The sequence below is a fragment of the Rana temporaria genome, chromosome 12, assembly GCF_905171775.1.
Source record: "Rana temporaria chromosome 12, aRanTem1.1, whole genome shotgun sequence".
Lineage (NCBI taxonomy): Eukaryota > Metazoa > Chordata > Amphibia > Anura > Ranidae > Rana > Rana temporaria.
The window spans coordinates 136,591,719-136,612,268 of record NC_053500.1 but is presented as its reverse complement, the minus strand read 5'-3'; the positions used below and the strand labels follow the sequence as shown (position 1 = coordinate 136,612,268).

General features: G+C 43.9%; 2 protein-coding genes across 2 annotated transcripts in view; one reads left to right on the top strand and one right to left on the bottom strand.

Annotated features, from left to right (window-relative positions):
* LOC120918959 (myosin-1B-like) overlaps positions 1-9,321 on the top strand; it is a 62,180-nt gene extending 52,859 nt beyond the window's left edge. The window contains exons 33-39 of the mRNA XM_040330876.1: positions 632-835; positions 2,696-2,821; positions 3,090-3,260; positions 5,554-5,658; positions 7,487-7,582; positions 7,679-7,813; positions 9,203-9,321. Coding sequence (XP_040186810.1) covers positions 632-835; positions 2,696-2,821; positions 3,090-3,260; positions 5,554-5,658; positions 7,487-7,582; positions 7,679-7,813; positions 9,203-9,229 — 864 coding nt within the window. The 3' untranslated portion in view covers positions 9,230-9,321. The remainder of the gene's footprint in view (positions 1-631; positions 836-2,695; positions 2,822-3,089; positions 3,261-5,553; positions 5,659-7,486; positions 7,583-7,678; positions 7,814-9,202) is intronic.
* A 10,001-nt stretch (positions 9,322-19,322) lies between these two features.
* The window catches only part of LOC120918376, a 67,225-nt gene continuing 65,997 nt past the window's right edge, over positions 19,323-20,550 (bottom strand). The window contains exons 77-81 of the mRNA XM_040329921.1: positions 20,246-20,416; positions 20,051-20,155; positions 19,862-19,957; positions 19,628-19,759; positions 19,323-19,460 (exon numbers count right to left, since the gene is read on the bottom strand). Of these exons, the coding sequence (XP_040185855.1) occupies positions 19,446-19,460; positions 19,628-19,759; positions 19,862-19,957; positions 20,051-20,155; positions 20,246-20,416 (519 nt within the window). The 3' untranslated portion in view covers positions 19,323-19,445. The remainder of the gene's footprint in view (positions 19,461-19,627; positions 19,760-19,861; positions 19,958-20,050; positions 20,156-20,245; positions 20,417-20,550) is intronic.

The following is a 20,550-nucleotide window of genomic DNA, read 5'->3' as shown; positions in this document are numbered from 1 at the left end:
TGCAAATTTTATCATAATAATCTATATATATGCATTAATGGGTTTTATAATAACTAATACATTGTTAAGATATTATGAAAGAAACATTATTTTCTAAAATATATAATACAATAGGAATAGGCCCTCTGGTTTCGTTAATGCAAAGACAATTCCTGTGAGCTCATGTGAAACAAGAGCTTCTTACCTTTTTTTTATCTTGTTTATTTTACTAAGTGTTCAAATCTTTGAATTATAACCTGGGAAGATGGTATAGACCAGTGATGGTAAATCTTGGCACCCCAGATGTTTTGGAACTACATTTCCCATGATGCTCCACTACAGTGCAGAGTGCATTAGAATCATGGGAAATGTAGTTCTAAAACATCTGGGGTGCCAAGGTTCACCATCACTGGTATAGACAGACTTACAGTCTCCTTGTGAGATACCCTTAAGCAATCATGAACTCTGATTCAACTTTTAGAGAGAAGATGGCTTCCCTCATGTTCATATGAAAAATATACAATATATATAAATATATATGACTATACATTTTTTTTAACCCCAATAGTTCTGACAATATTATTGACTGCCCTGCTAAGTAAATGGTTATACAGTAAAAAATATTTTGGGTAAAAATTTGTTTTTATCACAGGACTTGCAAATACAACTTGATGATCTGGCCCGTGCGCATGAGGACCTTAAAGAGCATCTGGCATTAGCTGAACGTAGGAATAACTTGCAGCAGACGGAAATTGAGGAGCTGCGAAATGCTCTGGAGCAAACTGAAAGAGTTAGAAAACTGGCAGAACAAGAACTCCTGGATGTCACAGAGCGAGTGCAGCTCCTTCACAGCCAGGTATAGTCCAGCCTAGAGGGGTCATGTCAGACCACATGTAGACCTGTGCAGACTTTGGACATACATGTGTTTGGAGTGTCCATGTCTAGACAGGCAATTGTATTGGTCCTTTTTAACGTTACCTTAGAATGCGCTGAAAACCTGTTACATGGTAAGTGACTTTCCTAGTCTACTCTCCAATTTACCTCTAATCCAAACTCCGAACTCCCACTTTTTTGTACTTCAATCCCCCACCACACAGCTCATGGGAGCATTGGAGTACAAAAAAGTAGTTTTAGTAAGATGAGTTCAGACCTGAGGCCCTTCTGGCCTTAACCATGGGGGTCTGTGGTGTTGGGAAGGGGGTGGGGATGACCCCCTTCCATTCTCTTACCCACTCACACTGCCACAGGACAGCTGCACACCTTTCAGCTCCTACCTGGCAGTCCAGTTCAATGAGTCTTCCAGACCAGATCCTTAGGTTAGACTGCTTAGATAACTCAAAAGAGGAGTAGGAATAGGCCCCCCAGTTCCGCCACAGCTGGGACCTCATTGAACATCAGCAAACTCCAGCAAAACTGCCTCAGAGGGGCAGAGCCCCTTCCGCTTGGTCTCCAAGAAGGACAAGAACAGGGCTGCTCCAGGCCACAGACTATGTCCCTCTCCAACCACCTACTGGACACACCTCTCCAGGGATTGGCTGGAGCACCATAAATATTCAGGCTGCTCATTTGACTTTCTAGCACTTTATGTTCTAGAAAACTGTAAATGGAAACAATCCAATCTGCAGCCTGTGAAACCCAGGACAGCCCAACAGCTGCTCCAATGATTACAGAGGAGACAAAAAGAACTACGTTTCCCTATCATCTTAGCAGCTTATCTAGGAGGGTGCTACAAAACCTTTTGCATTTTGAAAATGTTTATGTGCTTATCTTCTTCACATCAGTTTCTATGAAAGACTACTGTAAATGTTACACCTGTTAAAGTAAAAAATTCTCAGAAGTTGAAAATGTAATCTTAATTTTTACAACCACAAGGGTTGCCTATATGTCCATTTTGGTTACCTTAAAGTGCACCTGTACTCAGAATATGGACATTTAACTATTTACATATTCTTAAGAAGCAGCAAAATAGCTTTTAAAAAAGCCACCACGGACCTCTTTACCTGCTTTCACTATGAAGTTATTCATTCTAAAGGACCAACAAAGATCACAACAAAGACTCTGAAGTCTTTAGTCGGCTTCCGACATCTTAGAAAGATCTGTGGTGTGCTTACAGTAGGTAGCAAGCAAGCTGCCAAGATTCTGTTCTCATAGAAAAAAACAGTGCCAGAGTTGTGAACTTTGAAAATAAAATTTTCATCTATTCCCCTCAATTACAATGTGTATCTTCTTAAGTATTCAATAATGTTTAACTAACTTTTCAGTCACGTTATTGTCTGGCCCATTGCCTATGTTACTCAAATGCTGCGTACAGACGATCGGACATTACGACAACAAAACCGTGGATTTTTTTCTGATCGATGTTGTCGGAAATGTTGTCGGAAATTCCGAACTTCAAGAACGCTGTGACGTACAACACGTACGACGAGCCGAGAAAAATGAAGTTCAATAGCCAGTGTGGTTCTTCTGCTTGATTCCGAGCATGCTCGGAATTTCCGACAACAAGAACCAGCTCTCAAATTTTTGTTGTTGGAAATTCCGACAGCAAATGTCCGATGGAGCCTACACACAGTTGGATTTTCCGACAATAAGCTCCCATCGAACATTTGTTGTCGGAAATTCTGACCGTGTGTATGCGGCAAAACACATATATAGAGTATGTTCTACCTATGTACCTGTAGCTCTCTAGTAACCATATGAATGTGTCTTAAATATTTAGAACACAGGTCTGATTAACGCCAAGAAGAAATTGGAGGGGGATGTCAGCCAACTCCAGGCTGAGGTGGAGGAGGCCATCCAGGAGATGCGGAACGCAGAAGAGAAGGCCAAGAAAGCCATCACAGATGTAAGATATTGTAAAAATCCTCTGTCTTACTTCTAAATGTAGATATGAACAATAAGAGGATGTTGAATAGAAGGTAAAGATCTTCCAAACACTCGTCCATGTTTCATATAACCAACCCTGTGCCTGTACATTATACAATTTTAACAAAAGCTTAATCTAAATCCCTTTGTCCACAAATTACAAGGTCCTCTACCCAAATTCTATGATACTGTTTTCCCCCTTTCTAGTATGAAATAAGGTTTGACCGCGTTATTCTGTTTCCCTTCAGGCTGCCATGATGGCAGAGGAGCTGAAGAAGGAACAGGACACCAGCGCTCACCTGGAGAGGATGAAGAAGAACATGGAGCAAACAGTGAAGGACCTTCAAAATCGACTTGATGAAGCTGAGCAGTTGGCATTGAAAGGTGGAAAGAAACAACTCCAGAAACTGGAGGCCAGGGTGAGTGGAATGGCATCCAGGTATCCAAACTGACTGTGAGTTTAACTCTAAACATTTCATTGATATAAAACACACACCTGAATTGTGGAAGCTGTGCCTAAAAGGCAAGCAGAGGTTGTCTGTGCATTCCCTGTAGCTGATTTTTTTTCCCCCAGTTACTGACTTATCATGCCCTGTCCCTGTTTAAAGCAAGCCATCTTGGTAGAAGGGCAGGGCCTTGCTTATTTATATCCCTGATAACTAATGGGCAAATGATAGAGGTGGAGGAAGCACAGATCCACAAAGTGAATAAAACAGAAGCAAGGAGATCCTTGCATTGCAGCTTCCTCTCCAGCAAGGAGAACAGTGAGCAGAACTGTAGTGACATCACCTGATCTCACTCCAGATCTGGTGAGACAAGTGTCACGCTTACCCCAAGCGTAGGTGCATGGTCAGACACTATAGCTGGCTACTGTGTTTTTCATCTATATCAGTCCCCTTTCCCATAAGGCAAGCAGGCCTACTGGTACTCGGTTGCCCCCAGGACTTATACACAATGCTATAGTGCCTGGCTACCTGTAAGGGCTTACCTTGAGTGGAGTCCATTTTGCAGGTTTGTATGCTCACCCTTACAAATATACAAAGCCCACAGTAATAAGGTAAGACACTACCTGGGCTGTGAGTCTGTGCACGGGGGCTTGATAGGGATTTGCCAAGGATAGTCGAAGTATAGCCGTGGTCCAGGATTCCAGAGAGAGTCAGGTAACTACTGACGGAAAGTTCAGGGTTGCAGACAGGAAGCAAAGACAAGTCCGGGGCACAAGCCGTGGGTCAAGGGCTGTAGAAGGCAGGGAAAATCCGAAAGTACAGGCCGGGTCAAAGGGCAGGAGACAGCAGCATTTGAGGGTACGTAAGCCAAAAGGGTCAGAAGCCGGGGTCAGTCTTGTAGCTGAAGACAACCACAGGAACACAGGAAGCTTTAGCACAGACATGACATTCACAGAACAATGAACTGACAAATCCCTCAGAGTGAGGCAGTGCTTTATACCCTGGTTGATTGGGTAACCTGCCTCAGCTGGACCAGGATAGGCAGGTGCAGATTGCAGGGAGATCCAAAGACAGGCAATCAGCACATAGTTCAGAACCAGGCTTTGATGGACAGCAAGCAGAATATCAACTTGAGAAGTGGCTCAGAGGCAAAGACCTGGAGCAGCAATGGAGAAGTCCTGGGTTCAATCCCACCCAGAGCCACTTGGGGCGTGACCACGCCTCGCTGTCTGTTTGGCACGGTAGCGATCGTGACACTACCATGCTCATTGTACATTGCCAAAAAGATTGTTAACATTAACATTTTAGAAGAGACATAGCACTGTATGTCCCTACTAGAAGATTTCTTCTCTATTCCTGTTCTGGTAACAATTTAAAAGTATGGATTTCCCATCACTTTATATCCTGCTAACAATGGTCAGCAATACAGACAGAAAAGGTGAATCTGAAGTGTTCTATCCCTTCCAACCTTCATCCAAAAGACTAAAACATATATATTGGTATTGTGTTCAGACACCCAGCCTTAACATTTTTTTGGCAAAAAAATTCAAGGTGACAAACATGTTATTTGGCTAATAAATAATGAGCAAGAAATCCCCCACGATTCTGAAATATTTGGGCCCATTCTGGCCCCAGTCCTTTACCTGGCCAAATGGAAAAAAGGAAATACCCCCTATATGGGATTTTAATGGCAACAACACCACTGGAATTGGACAAAAGAAAGTTTATTGATACATATTATATGTATCACATGCGATGATCAGTTAAAACCAAGACACAACAAAAACAAAAAGAGTATATAGTGAAATCATTGCAAGCATACAAAAATGTATTAGGATAGTGTTACTCTTCAATGTCCAAAAAAAAAAACTCTTCGGTCCCGACGCATTTCAGGTTCAAGCCCTTCATCAGGGATATTAGATAGAAAAATATATATACATTTTTTTTTCAAAAGGTAAATAAGAAAATGGTGCAATGTTCGGGGAGCTATGCAAGCAGGAATCACAACAATCGCTGCAATAGAGGGCATTAACCTTAGGGCAGCCCTTCTTGGTCCTTTAAATACACGGTCAGAAGAAATAGGTAGCCTACACCCTCTTCCGGTGATCTCCCGTTGTGGGTCTTGTCTGTCAGGACGCCATCCTCCCTGTCCAAATCTCAGTTTCTTTACTATTAATAAAACTCAAATGTCCTTGTTGGGACTCTATAGGAGATAAAAGGCTGAAATATTTGTAATAAACAAAGTTTGGTCGTGTGACTTTCACAGGTTCGCGAACTGGAAAATGAGCTGGAGGCAGAACAGAAGCAGAGCAGCGAAAACACAAAGGCATACAGGAAGGTGGATCGTAAACTGAAAGAAGTGCTCTATCAGGTATGACAGCGGGTACACTACATTTCAGTTTTTTCTTATATATTTTGCGTATTAGTTACACACTTCTACAATTCTCCATTAATAATTGGCCATCTATTAATGTGGATGGGTCCTGTGACAGTAAGTCCCACACTCCGCTTGAGTGCTTTCATCAGTATATCGCTTCTTAAGTCCTGGAACACGAGACCAATGGATCTGTCTATAGTAACCCCCAAGAACCAGACAACACCAGTCTTGGAGTCCATCAGGAATAGCCTTTTATTTGAGATGTCACACAAATATATACACAAGGATCATAGTACAAGCTGAAACCAGAAACCTAATTAACATGAGCTAATTATCTAATCCTTTAGACAGCCTAGGCGACCTTTGAGTTCCTAGCCTGGCTGTCTCCTAGCTCCCTAACTCCAATACACATTATCAAAAAAATCAACACAGAACTCCTTCACAAAATAGCAGAGTTAATTAACACAAACAACAATGGGTGAAAGACTTAGAGCCCCACAATAGCCTTATTTACAATAAACACATTATAGCAGACAACAGACAGACAGGTGGCTGGAGTAGATGCCATACGCCTCTTTAATGAGCCCCAACATTATGAAGCCATCATTATAATATGGCATATACCGGGTTCCCAGAGTCTGTGTGTTTTGGGGGGACATGAACTTGAATCCAAAGTAACATCACTTCAGGGTCCCCAGGCATACACCTCGCAAAGAGTATTGTTCCTTTAAAATCCATGGCCCATAATCAGAAGGCAAGAGGCCAGCATTCAGTCCTCTCCAAAAGCTTCTGTCCTGGCTAGGCCTGTCACAGGTCCTAAAACCCTGTATGGCCACTTACTGACACTCTACAGGCAACTTAGTTTGTCAATAGGGCAAATAAGTTAAATCCATCAGAACTTTATTTCAGATAAGTGCAGAGGATGTTTTTCCAGTCTTTAGAAGTGGAAGAAGACAATGACTTACCTAAGCCCTGTTGCTGCAGTGGTGAAACTAAAGGATCTATGCAGCAGAGTAAGGCAAGGAATATTTAAAGGCTATGCTAACTAGAGGAAAAGTTAAAAGAGGGGGGGGGGGGGTACAGAGAAACCTGATAATGCAAGACAAAACAGACATGCTGCTATGGCAGTATAATAGTTCTCAAAGGGAGAGGAATATTTCCTTGCATCTTTCTTCTTCCCTCTCCACTGTATCACAATAATTAATGATGACCAAGCTTGGTAGGTGACATCCAATGCTTTTTTTTCTCAGAGAATAGGTGCAGGAACTCCTCTCTTCTGAGTCACTTCTTGTCTCCGCCCCATACACACCTCTGAGCAACATCCCTTGCTTCCACCCCCTACCCACCCCCCAGTGCCGCCCCTTTTAGAGAATACAGAACCAAATGTCATGTATTTGTTTTGTGGTGACAAACAACAACAATAAACCCTGGCAGCAACAACAGATTTCCCAGCATCGGCAGACTCTCCAGCAGCCAGCAACAATAGACCACTCCCTCAACAGTAGATCCCTTCCAGCAAGAATTAATTCATCAATCATCATCTCTGCCTGTAACTGATCCACCCAGCTGCCTGGGCCCCCCTGCTGGCCTGGATCCCATACAGGAGGACCCAGTGTTACCCCCTTATGCACGGCCCTGTTGGTGGGTGGCATGAATATGTAAGCTGTCCTAGCTCCTTGTCTTCAACTCTCCAGTTCTTCTCTCTGGTGGTTCTTATAATACTTTCTGATATCATTTAATCTTCTGTATGTCTTCACTATATGATGATAGAAGGTTCAGATATCTTTAATAGTCATACATTTTATTCCTTTTTATTGACCAGGCAGAAGAAGACAAGAAGAACGTGGTCCGCCTGCAAGACCTACTAGATAAGCTTCAGGCGAAGGTCAAGTCCTACAAAAGACAGTCGGAGGAATCTGTACGTAGTTGCAGTCATTCAGTGAAATTAATTCCTAGAATCTATGACCGCAGACAAAAAAAAATGTAAATACTGTATTTGTTTGTTGCATATTAGGAAGAACAAACCAATGTCCAACTTTCAAGAATGAGAAAACTACAGCATGACCTGGATGAAGCGGAGGAGAGGGCCGATATTGCCGAATCTCAACTCAACAAGCTCCGAACCAAGAGCCGCGACTTTGGTGGGAAGGTGAGCAAAGATTCATTTAAAGGAGTCGAATGTAGATATTGCCCAAATGCACCATTTTTGATATGTATTTTGGTGCTACCTTTCTCCTTCATACAAGAGCTGTGAGTTGGAATCAGCTGTACTGTCCATTGTAGGTTTTCTCATGGTAGGCAATAGAAGCTTTCAACAAGTCAAATAGAGAACCACCTCATTTCTGGCCTGGAGCAAGTCCCAGATCATCTAGCCCTCCTCCCTCCATTCTGACTATCCCTGGGCCGGCCCTTTCATTAATTGGCTTCCAGTTCTTTCAATTATTGAGCCTCCACATCATGTATGGGTGTTACCTAGGGTCAGAGGCGGCCGGTGAATATGGTGTGGTAAACAGTAACACCACCACCCCCCGTTGGTCGGCCAGCGGGTCTAGTGCACTCACTCACCCCATGTAATCAGCGCTTCTCTTTCAGCGGCAGCGGCGGCTCTTCCTTAGTTTCCTCCCTCCCTGCACTAGCTTCCGTTTCCTCCCTCTTTCCCCGCTCTCCATGGGCGGCCCAACGGGAGTCTTCTCTTTTCGACCAATCAGAAAATGGTTCTCAAACCTGCTTCTAAATGGCTGGATTGAGTATCAGTGTTACAACAGAAAATATTCATTTGCTGTTGTAATACCTGGGTGGGCTTGGAGCACAATGCTGTGCGCCACAAATTCACCCTTTTTTAAGCATATTAGAGCCTATGGATCTAATCAGGTGCTTCAAAAATACACCCCCGCGGCCGCCACTGTAATTCAGGCGCCTGAGGTCCGGAAAGGGGCCGGACACCTGAATGGGGCGGTAGTGGCAGCCGTGGATAGATTCATGCTGTGCATGTTGTGCAGGGGGAAGTGCCTAATGGACGAGCCACCGCTGCCTAGGGTGGTCTGCATGTAAATGCCTCGGAACGTTCACTCCTCTTGACAGTCATCCACCAATCAATTCTTGGATGTTTAATGAGGAGCGCCTAAAACAAATGTTCAGATAGAGCCAACATTTTTCGGGGGAAAGGTCCCCTTCTTCAGGGCTTGTGTATGGATGTCAATTAAATTACCATTGGGTGCCATATTTAAGGCTTGATGATGACTAGAGTCTCCTGACATCACTTTGAATGGCCAGCTGAGTCTCAACCATCAAAACATTTGAAAAATTGCATAATCTCTCCCAAGAGCTGGGCTACTGCATACATCAGGACCGAGGGCTCTTGGGAGGAGTACTGTGGCAGGGTGCTGTGTTGCATTTATCAAGCTTCATGGTGGCCCCTCCCACCAGCCATTGCATAAAGAAGCACAGAGAACCAGTGATGACATCAGTGTGTCCAAAATTAGATATATAATGAAAACAAAAAAGATATTCAGGAATAACTTTTCTCTCTTCTCTGCAGGGGAAGGAAGGACTAGGAGATATCTGAACGAAGATGTGAGTCTTGCATTTGTCATGTGAATCGGCCTCTTTTTATGATGTTTTTTAGGAACGTAGACAATAAAGAAGTTTTGCCAGTAAGTGTTTCCGAGTATTTCTTCCCGACAGTGGCAGCTGGTGCTCAATTTATTTGGGGGGGGGCGCAAACAAACTGAAAAAAAGCCCCATCAATTGCAGCCTCACGGTACCCATCAAATGCAGCTACTGTGCCAAACGCAGCTACTGTGCCATCAAACAATCTACCTATAAATTGCCATCACTGTGCCATCAAATGCAGCCACTGTGCCCATCAATTGCTGACACTGTGCCCATCAATTGCCGCCAGTGTGCCCATCAATTGCCGCCAGTGTGCCCCATCAATTACTGCCAGTGTGCCCATCAATTGTCGCTACTGTGCCCCATCCAGGGGCAGACTGACAACTCATGGGGCCCCCGGGCAATAGAAGACTATGGGGCCCCCAGGCTTACAGATGGCCACCACGCCAGGAGGCAGTGCAGAGGCAGGGCAGCTAAAATCTCAGGATTTTCACATCAGAAGCATGTTGGTTTCGGACATATCAGGGACAGATGTAAAAAAAACATAGATTTTTACATACTGTCCCTGGTTTTACTGAGCCTGGCAACCCTGATGGGGCCCCCTAGTGACATGGGGCCCTCAGGCAGTGCACGAGTGACTTAATGGTCAGTCCGCCCCTGGCCCCATCAGATGCTGCCAGTGTGCCCATCAATTGTCACTACTGTTCACCAATGGTGCTCAATGAGGAGGACCAATCAACTACATCCTCCCTTAAAGTGGAGGTTCACCCAAAATCTTAATTTTTAACATTAGATTGATGCATTTTGTCAAGGGGAATTGGGTGTTTTTTTTTAAATTGAAGCAGTACTTACCGTTTTAGAGAGAGATCTTCTCGGCCGCTTCCGGGTATGGGCTGCGGGACTGGGCGTTCCTATTTGATTGACAGGCTTCCGACGGTCGCATACATCGCATCACGATTTTCCGAAAGTAGCCGAACGTCGGTGCGCAGGCGCCGTATAGAGCCGCACCGACGGGGGTTCAATGGGGTCAGTGGGAACTTATCTGAGAGACAGAAATTGTTCATTGCTCAAGGAACTCCTAGCAACCTATGAAGGAAACCTAGCGTTCCATGGAACCCTGGTTGAGAAACCCTGATCTAGAGCGACAATGCCACTGTGTGATTTCACTGCAAAATGTGAAAAAGTGTTTTCACTCTGGTAAAGGAAGTTAAAAAAAAAACTTTTATGTTAATGCTACCGGCAGACCACATCCTATATTTCATTTTTTTTTTTTACTTTGCCCCGAATTCTATCATAATGCCATAATTAGTGCCCAAGGTCACACAATCATAGCGTGCAATCAGAGAACCCGTATGCAGCAGCTGATCTAATCCTAATGAATACACAACAGAAAGGGAAAGGACCGTCTCAGCTTCCATTCCTGTATCACCTTTACAGATATATCGCTTGCAGTGGTTGGTCTAATTCGGTTGGACTTATCCGTAGTGTTAAGTGAAGATATTTTAGTCCTCATGTCATTGGTGACACGTCTTCAACACTACAAGACAAGTCCAGGGGAATGTGACCGAATACTGGAGAGACCACAAGCGGGATAGTAAGAAACTTCATATGAACATTGACAGAAATGTTTGCACTTTTACTCCTGTTGGCTGAACATTTGGACCCCATCAGTTTAGATGTATGTCTTGGAAATGACAGATGAAATACGATTCGTGAAAATGTAGTCAGCTGTCACAAACGTCTCACATTGGTGGAAATTGGTGGAAACTATTGAAAATTCTTATTTTTTTTACAAAAAAATATCAAATTGTAAAACTATCGGCAAATTAAAAAGAATTCGGAAGACAAAATTCACCTTCATCAGAGGTTAAAGTAGAATTCTAGGTTTAATTTCACTTTAAATACAGTAAAACCTGGGTTTGAGAGTAACTTGATTTGAGAGTGTTTTGCAAGACGAGCTAAATTTTTTAATAAATTGTGACTTGATATACAAGCGATGCCTTGATATAAGAGTATAAAAAAAGAAGAGAGGAGCCTCTAAGTGTAGCAATATGGTTACATTTAATGAAGGTACAACATTTAGAAACTCACATGGTTGATGATTAAAAAGAGGCACATCTAAGTATGCAGGGATCCGGGGTAAAGCTGTCCACATAGACCGTCCTCCACACCACCATTGATGTTGTCCCTTCCACGAGCGATTCAAGCCTCGCTTTCAGATCGCGCTACTGCAGGATAGTCCTCCCAGTCACGATTGCAGACTGATATCGGTGAGAGCCGGTGGTGCGGGGGATGAACTATGTTGATCGCTTTACCCCGGATGCCTGCATAGTTAGATGTGCCTCTTTTAATCATCAACCATGTGAGTTGCAAAATGTTGTACCTTAATGAAATGCAGAGCTTTTTTTCTCAGAAAATAGGCGCAGGAACTCAACCACGACCCCGGTCAGATTTCACAAACAGTAGAAGGGTCTTAAAGGGGCATTAAATACCAGGATTGCATTACATACAGAGTACAGAGCTGTCACTTGTAAACACAGAAACCAGACTTCTGTGTTTACAAGTGATTGTGGTGAGCAGGCACCAAAGGGTCGGATTCAGAGGTGGTGGAACTGAGTTCCCCCAAGTTCCCCCTGAAAAAAAGCCCTGATGAAATGTAACCATATTACTACACTTAGAAACACCTCTCTTCTCTTTTATACTCTGTAGGTCCTGCTAGATTTTGCTTCTAATCCCCTCTGTAGAGGCTTCCATTAGGACATTTTATGGTTACACAACCAATCACATTGCTATAATCTTTTTATATGGACTATAAACTGAAGGACCTATGAATAAATGGTTGTGGAACGAATCATTTGAGTTTCCATTATTTCTTATGGGAAAATTGACTTTGATATACAAGTGCTTTGGATTACAAGCATGCTTCCAGAACGAATTATTCTCTCAATCCAAGGGTTTACTGTAGTTTGATTGGGTCAAGTTGGCCCAAATTAGCTATTTCCATTACTAAACGATGCAGCCACTCTGTACACTGTAGAAGACTGTAGTAGCATTACCTACTGTACATAGAGTAGGTGGCTCTTTGTTGAGGGAGCACTATCTGTGACTTCCTGTGTGCTCGATGAGGGCATCCCAACTTGTCCCAGTGAAGAGCAGAGCCGGCTGTCAAGCAAAGTTTGGTAAGGAAGCCACCAAATCATGAGCAGGATCAAGGTCAGAAACGAGCAGTGGTTGGTAACACAGGGGCAACGAGGTACTGAATCAATGAGGCCGAATCTTGGTCAAGAGCCAAAGCCAAAGTCAGTAACACAGGTAGGCAACAGACATAAGCAGCCATGGGTAATCCAGAGGCCACCAAATCATGAGCAGGATCAAGGTCAGAAACGAGCAGTGGTTGGTAACATACAGGCAACGAGGTACAGAATCAACGAGGCAGAATCTTGGTCAAGAGCCAAAGTACCACATTTGGCCAGAGGTGCGGGGGCGCCAGTGACACTCGGAGACACTCGGGGAGGTCCGTTCATTAGTGTCTCCGAGTGGTCTCTGAGCTTCTCTGAGTGTTTCTGAGTGTCTCCTGTGCCCTCCACCTCTGGCGACATGCAGAACTGCATAGACACGCAGTGGCTGTGGAACGAACTATCTGTGTTTCCACTGATTCCTATGGGGAAACTTGCTTTGATATACGAGTGCTTTGGATTACAAGCATTCTTCTGGAATGGATTATGCTTGTAATCCAAGGTACTACTGTACTCGGTCACCTACAAATCAGCATAAAACAATATCATAGATAACATTAACGTCATTAGTAAATAATGTGTTAGACTGCCAGAGTGTACTCTAGGAATGACTATGTCTATACCAAGGTCTATAACAGGGCTACACCTTTTTAGAGAGCAAATGGCATACCTATCTAAGAAGAAAGTCCTTTGCCCTAGTTTTTCACCCGGACAACGTTGGGGCCCGGCCTTTATAGTGGTGCACATACGTACAATCCTAGTAAAGTCTGCATGCAGTGATAGAGGCTCCTAGTTAAATGTCCAATCCCTATATGCTCAGCCTCTACTAGCAGCAAACAGGTTAATGACAGCAAGACCCGGCGATAAAGTTGCAACTATCCCACTGTTCATATTCCCTTTGGATTGGCCTGGTATAGTATTCGTGATGTCACATTCCAGGAGATAGTATTCTGATGTTGCAACACAAGTCTCACGCATGCTTAGACTCTGAGCTCTCTTGTGCATGCAGGGCTCTGACAGTCTATGGCACAGGTGTCAAACACAAGGCCCGCGGGCCGAATCTGGCCCTCCAGGCCATTTCATGTGGCCCTTACACCTCTCCTGCAGCTGCAGGAAAGCTCCAGCCCTCCTCTGGTCCTCCTCCAGATCCCTACTTTCTGCTTTCAAGCAATGCATTCAGCTTCTTCCCAGCAGCAGCAGAAGAAAAGGGGGTACACTGATGTAAGGAAGAGTGGGTGACTCAACTTCTGATGGTGGGGTGGCTCTTGACATGTAATGTAAGGGGAGGGGATGCGCTGGACATCTAATCTTACAGATACAACCGGCCCTTTTCAGGGAAATCATAATGCTAATGCGGCCCACAATGAAATTGAGTTTGACACCCCTGGTCTATGGGTACTGGCCTATGCAGGGGGAGTTTACCCATGCACAAACACAATACGGGTCTCTGCCTGGTCCAATAGCCTTGACAGGCAGCTGCAGTCTGAGCATGCGTGGGATATCATTCCAAGATGGTGGTGTGGCAGCAAAGCAACATAGAAGAACTTCTGGACTCGGAGGAGGACAAAGTTGGACTTGTAATTATGTTTTTTTTTATGACACATACAGGAACAATTAACAGGGACTAGAAATAAAAGTTTAGCTAATGTGAATCACCAAATCACAAAGAAAACTGTAAATCTTGAGTTTGTATTTTAGTCGCCGAGAGCCATCAGGATATGAGAAGGCCGAAGGATGGGAATACAAACCAAATTACCGGTAGCTAAGAGCTGGGCAGAGAGCAGCTGCAAGATGAGCAGCTTGTGAGATGGAAATGTGAGAGCAGTCAGTTAAGGACACAGTTCCTGCTGGGCTCAGCACATGAGATCCGGAGTGAAAAGGGGGGGGGGGTCTGCTGAGGCCAGGAGCCAGGAACATCGTTACTACCAACATCCAGAGGACGAGGCCTGGGAGCGAAGTGTTGAAGTGTTGAAGAACAGCTAGTACTGTATTAGTTATAACAGCACTCATGGGCTGCTGCTTAGGGTGTCGGGGTTATAGGGGGCACCAAGCTTGTTAAAAGCTGAGCTCGGGGATAGGGAGTACTGGACTGAGCATTGGGGGCTTTGCACTGAGTTCGGGAATAGGGCGTACGGGGCTGAGCATTGGGGGCCTTGCACTGAGTTCGGGAATATGGAGTACGGGACTGAGCATTGGGGGCCTTGCACTGAGTTCGGGAATAGGGAGTACGGGACTGAGCATTGGTGGCCTTGTATAGAGTGTGGGGATGGGAAGGACAGGACTGAGCATTAGGGGCCTTGTATGGAGTGTGGGGATGGGAAGGACAGGACTGAGCATTGGGCCTCATTTATACAAGTGTCTTTTTAGAAGAGCTGTACCTGTTGGGCAGAGAAAACTGATACAAACCTGAGCCTGGAAACGACAAAGTAAAAATTAAAGTCTGAAAGACATGTACGCAGCCGTTGTGTTACGCAGGCTTAGGGCAGATATGACAGGGTGTAAGTAGCTTACAGTAGGGGAAGAGGTTAAGAATAAGGGGGTGTTAAGTAAAAGAACTGTGCTTACCTGATTGGTGGTTAGGATCAGACGGGGAGGAGTGGTATAGATATTCCAGGAGAGAGGAGGAGTTGGGGGGGGGGGGCAGCAGTCTGGGAGAAAAACCATGGTGGAAAGTCCCGCCCTCCCGCCCTTTAAGGTAGATTTCCCTCTTGATGGAATGTGGAAAAGAGGGGTTGCGGTGGGGTCCCTGACGTTTGGTGGAAAAACAGGAGGTTGGTGGAAAACGGTGGGACCCCTCTCGGGGATGGAGTCCTCCTCGGTTGGTCTGGTGTTAGTCTGGACCACCGAGTGATAAGTTGGTGGGTCTGTGGTCAGTTAGTGTCCTTGAGGTGACTTTGGCGGCTGGGGACCGATGCTAACTACAAGGTACCACAGGCTCAAAAAGTGAGGGTGGTGTCGTCAGGGGCCGACAACCAAGTAGTGATAAAACTGGTATATTAAAATGTTAAATGATTAAAATATTTGATTAATGGTTATATTTATATTTTATATATACTTTGTTTTGTTAAATAAAAGGCCGAACAGGCCATTTAATACCAGCAGGTGTCAGTGTTTTATTTATATTAAATGAAAGGGGGGTATATGCAGGGCTTGAGTCCTGCAGGAACGTGTGGGAACGGCGTCCCTGCACTTTTTTCACAGTAGGAATGCTTTCCCCTTTGCAGGACTAGAGCAGCCTCGAGCAGCCGAGCCACCCGAGCCAATCCTTCACTAAGCGGCGATGCCCAGCTTCGCCGCATAGTGAAGGAATCGAGTCACTGTCAGGGGCAGGAGAACTGAGCCGAGCAGACTCGGAGCTCCTACTTCAGGCTCGGACCTCGCCTGCGACCTGTCCTTCAGTACGCGACCGGTTGCGTGTGACATCACGCGGAGGCGTGCCCTAGTTGTGTAGTTTGTCCTGTGAGAGTGATTGCGATCATGCACATGGGGAAGCCCTGGCAGAATCTGAAGGACAAGCTGCATTTTGAGTCCTGTAAAGTTCACCCTGTTCTTCATACAGCCCCGGCTACATGTGAGGACTGACACACACATACGGGCCAATAAAATGCCATCTTTGTCAGCGGCATGGGGTTTATTGGTGGGTGAACATGTCCAACGTGCTGGGAAATCTTGCGGGCACTTTGCAGAAGTCAGTACAGGTCATCCAGCCCAGGTAGGACATTTTGTTCTTCTACTGGAGAACTTACGTTTGGCATCTTCCTTCCAGGGCAGCAGCCAGATTGGGTGTTTAATATGACAGCAAATGGCCTGTCGTCAGGAGTCTGAATGTGAACGCATGAAACCCAGGACCGATCCATTAAGAAGATATTAGTTACATCGTGCTGGAAACATTTCCCTGTTCAAACCACTACGAAGGCATGATACTACAGGCATACTACAGGCCAGAGTACTATTAAGGGGCGCTAAGGAGGAACTCCCAAAAAATAAACTCCCAGAAGCCTCTTAAGTGCTCATGAAAGCATTTCTTTATTTTTAGTATTTGATTGTTGTTATTATTATTATTCCTCCAAACCTAGACTCTTTTGAGTGAGTGTGGTGTGCTTGCATTAACATTAGCATGTTCTCATGGGGGTTCAACCAGTGATGGGATGAGGTTATCCAGTGCCCAGGGCAAAGATACCAAAGTGTAGGAAAAGAGCAGTTAGATAACGTCAGTACTGAACATGTTCCTACGATGCACTGCCTTCCAAGAACTGCAGTCCCAGGGTTACAGAAAAAAGTGGATCCACTGTCACTCATAAGGTAATGATAAGGCCCGGGTGCAGGGCAAAGCATGCCTCCGATCCATGATGTCAAAAGGTTGCGGGAACACCCAAAGTCATCATCAGTCGCCCCCACCCCTTTGTTATTTAAAAACTGTCAGGTGGTGGGAGCCTTCGTCGGGTGCAGAACTACGTTGGATCTACTTCATGGAACCATTTATTTATTGTTTTTCAATAAAGAACTTGTCAAAAGCTCATACTGGTCACTAGAAGTTCAATGTGGCACCCCATGGCAAACAATTCTCAGAGGATCTGAAAAAAAATGTTTTTATTTACTTTTTACACTTTTTTGGTGCATAAGTAGTGGTGCTATGAACCCCTTTCATTCCCTATACGCATTGGTAAAGGGAGCATCCAGATTCCAACAAGTCGCCCCCCCCCCCTCCACAACCACCGGCCCCCCCTCTGTAGCTATAACAGCTTCAACTCTTCTGGGAAGGCCGTCCACAAGGTTTAGGAGTGTGTCTATGGAAATGTTTGATCATTCTTCCAGAAGCACATTTGTGAGGTCAGGCATTGATGTGGATCAGACGGCCTGGCTCGCAGTCTCTGCTCTAATTCATCTCAAAGGTGTTCTATCGGGTTGAGGTCAAGACTCTGTGCAGGCCAATCAAGTTCCTCCACCCCAAACTGCTCATCCGTGTCTTTATGAACCTTGCTTTATCTACTGGTCCAAATCATTAGGTGGAGGGGGATTATGGTGTGGGGTTGTTTTTTCAGGGGTTGGGCTTGAGGTTGGGCTCAAAAATAGTGTGAGAAGCCTGCAGGCCTGGAACACTTTGTACTGGTGCTGGCAGAGTTTTGTCTCAGCCTAGGTCAGCCATACTCAACTAAGGGTTCTGTGGATCTTAAAGAGTTTCTTGAGCTGGGGTTGACTGACCTCCCACCTGAAGGTTCCAGGATAGTTTAGGGTCCAACAATATTTGGCTGAGCCAGCGGCATTACATCTTTTTAGATGTCTGTAAAGGTGGAAATCTGAACACAATTGTAAGGGTAGCATTCTTCTGTTTGGCCACCTATGTTGGGGTGCATTCTCCCCACTAAATAGATTTTAGCAGAAGTTTCCTAAGCGGGGCCGGGACAAGGGGTGGCCAGAAGGGAAAGCTGCCTTGGGCAAAAGAAGCAACAAATGGATGCAGGGTGGTGAGGGTGGGATTCACGATCCTTGCCCTGGGCTCTGGATGACCCTGCGCCGGTACTGTCCCCAAGACCTGAAAATCATTTCAAGGTTCCTCTGGTGTGAAAAGGTAGAAAAAGGCTGGTGTAAGTAAACAATTGTGTCCAAATATTTCTGCTAAATGATGACATATTGGGACAAGCGGATTGTGCATCTTGATGACTTAATAAATGACTAATTAAAGTGGTTGTAAACCCTTTACAACCACATTTACCTACATGTAAGCCTAGATTAGGTGCTTGAAATATCTCTTAAACCTCTATGGTTTAAGAGATATTTACAAAAATGATGGGCGCCGATGTCTATGGGGCATGCGTATATGTGTATATATGGGTAGGAGTGTTTTTGTGTGTATAAGTGATAATGTATACTGTATGTGTGTATGGGTAGGAGGTTGTGTGTGTGTATAAGTGTATGTGTGTATGGGTAGGAGTGTTTGTGTGTGTATAAGTGTTTATGTGTATATATGTATGTGTGTATGGGTAGGAGTGTTTGTGTGTGTGTATAAGTGTTTATGTGTATATATGTATAGGAGTGTTTGTGTGTGTATGTATAAGTGTTTATGTGTATATATGTATGTATGTGTGTATGGGTAGGAGTGTTTGTGTATACGTGTTTATGTGTATATATGTATGTGTGTATGGGTAGGAGGTTGTGTGTGTGTATAAGTGTTTATGTGTATATATGTATAGGAGTGTTTGTGTGTGTGTATAAGTGTTTATGTGTATATATGTATGTGTGTAGGGGTAGGAGTGTTTGTGTGTATAAGTGTTTATGTGTATATATGTATAGGAGTGTTTGTGTGTGTATAAGTGTTTATGTGTATATATGTATGTGTGTATGGGTAGGAGTGTTTGTGTGTGTATAAGTGTTTATGTGTATATATGTATAGGAGTGTTTGTGTGTGTGTATAAGTGTTTATGTGTATATATGTATGTGTGTATGGGTAGGAGTGATTGTGTGTGTATAAGTGTTTATGTGCATATATGTATAGGAGTGTTTGTGTGTGTGTATACGTGTTTATGTGTATATATGTATGTGTGTAGGGGTAGGAGTGTTTGTGTGTGTATAAGTGTTTACGTGTATATATGTATGTGTGTATGGGTAGGAGTGTTTGTTTGTGTATAAGTGTTAATGTGTATACATGTGTGTATGGGTATATATGCATGTATGTGTGCATGTCAGTAACCATTATATCTCAGTCTTATTTTATTATCAGTCCATAAAAAGGTGACTATCTCACTTGATTGCACACAACCACATCTTATTTCTTTAATGATTACCAGAAAAAAATGAACGGAGACATTCAGATACTGACTAATTTTTTATTTGCATCTAGAGCATAAGAATACTATAAAGTGGGTTTCATATTTACAAACACAGCTCATATTTTATGAACATCCTTTGTAAATATCTTCTTTTCGGTCCGTTTCTTTACTCTTCTGCCTTCTGCAGAGAAAAACAAATATATGATTTAGATACAAAAATAATGCCAAAAACTTCTAGTCTTACAGTTCAGTGATTTATCATTTTGATTCTGGAGTTATATTGCAATGTATTTGAACATTGTATAAATGATGGTAAATAACGATCCTCTATAAGACAACTCTACTTGCCTTGCCGATTTCCCGGCTCTTGACTCTCAGTTTGTTGACCTGGGACTCAGCAATGTCAGCGCGCTCTTCAGCCTCTTCCAGCTCATGCTGGGTTTTCCTGAACCTGGACATATGTACATTGGCTTGTTCCTCCTACAAGGAAAGTGATGTGATGAGGGGGGAGAGATGAATTATTTCAAAGAAAACTACGGACTTTTAAAGTCTAGAAATAACACCCCATAAAATTCTACTTACAGATTCCTCAGCCTGTCTCTTGTAGGCTTTGACCTTCAGCTGCAGTTTGTCTACCAGGTCCTGAAGCCTGAACACATTCTTCTTGTCCTCCTCAGTCTGTAAAGTAGAGAATCGATATGAGATATACTGTAGAATGTAAAGATCAAATAGAATGTTTTATCTTTAAGAAACCCGGTACGTGGTATATACCTGGTAAGACAGTTCCTTGACTCTCCTCTCATACTTGCGTACACCCTTGATGGCATCAGAGCCTCGTTTTTGTTCAGCTTCAAGCTCATTTTCAAGTTCACGCACCTAAAAAAAAAAAAAAATGATATCACTGTGTTAAACATGTTAAATACATATTCATTATTAAATACTGTAAATATATAAAAGACTGCTTACCCTGCTCTCCAGTTTCTGCAATTGCTTCTTGCCACCTTTCATTGCCAGTTGCTCGGCCTCATCCAGGCGATGTTGAAGATCCTTCACAGTCTGTTCAAGGTTCTTCTTCATCCTCTCGAGGTGAGCGCTGGTGTCCTGCTCCTTCTTCAGCTCTTCAGCCATCATGGCTGCCTATAAAATAAAAGAGCAAGTACATTTACAAAGATCTTCTACATATTGGATCGACCAAAATATCTTCCAAAACATAGTTTGGGAAAGTTGAGTTGACATATTGTTTTGAAAATGCAAAAGTTTGAACTGTGGGT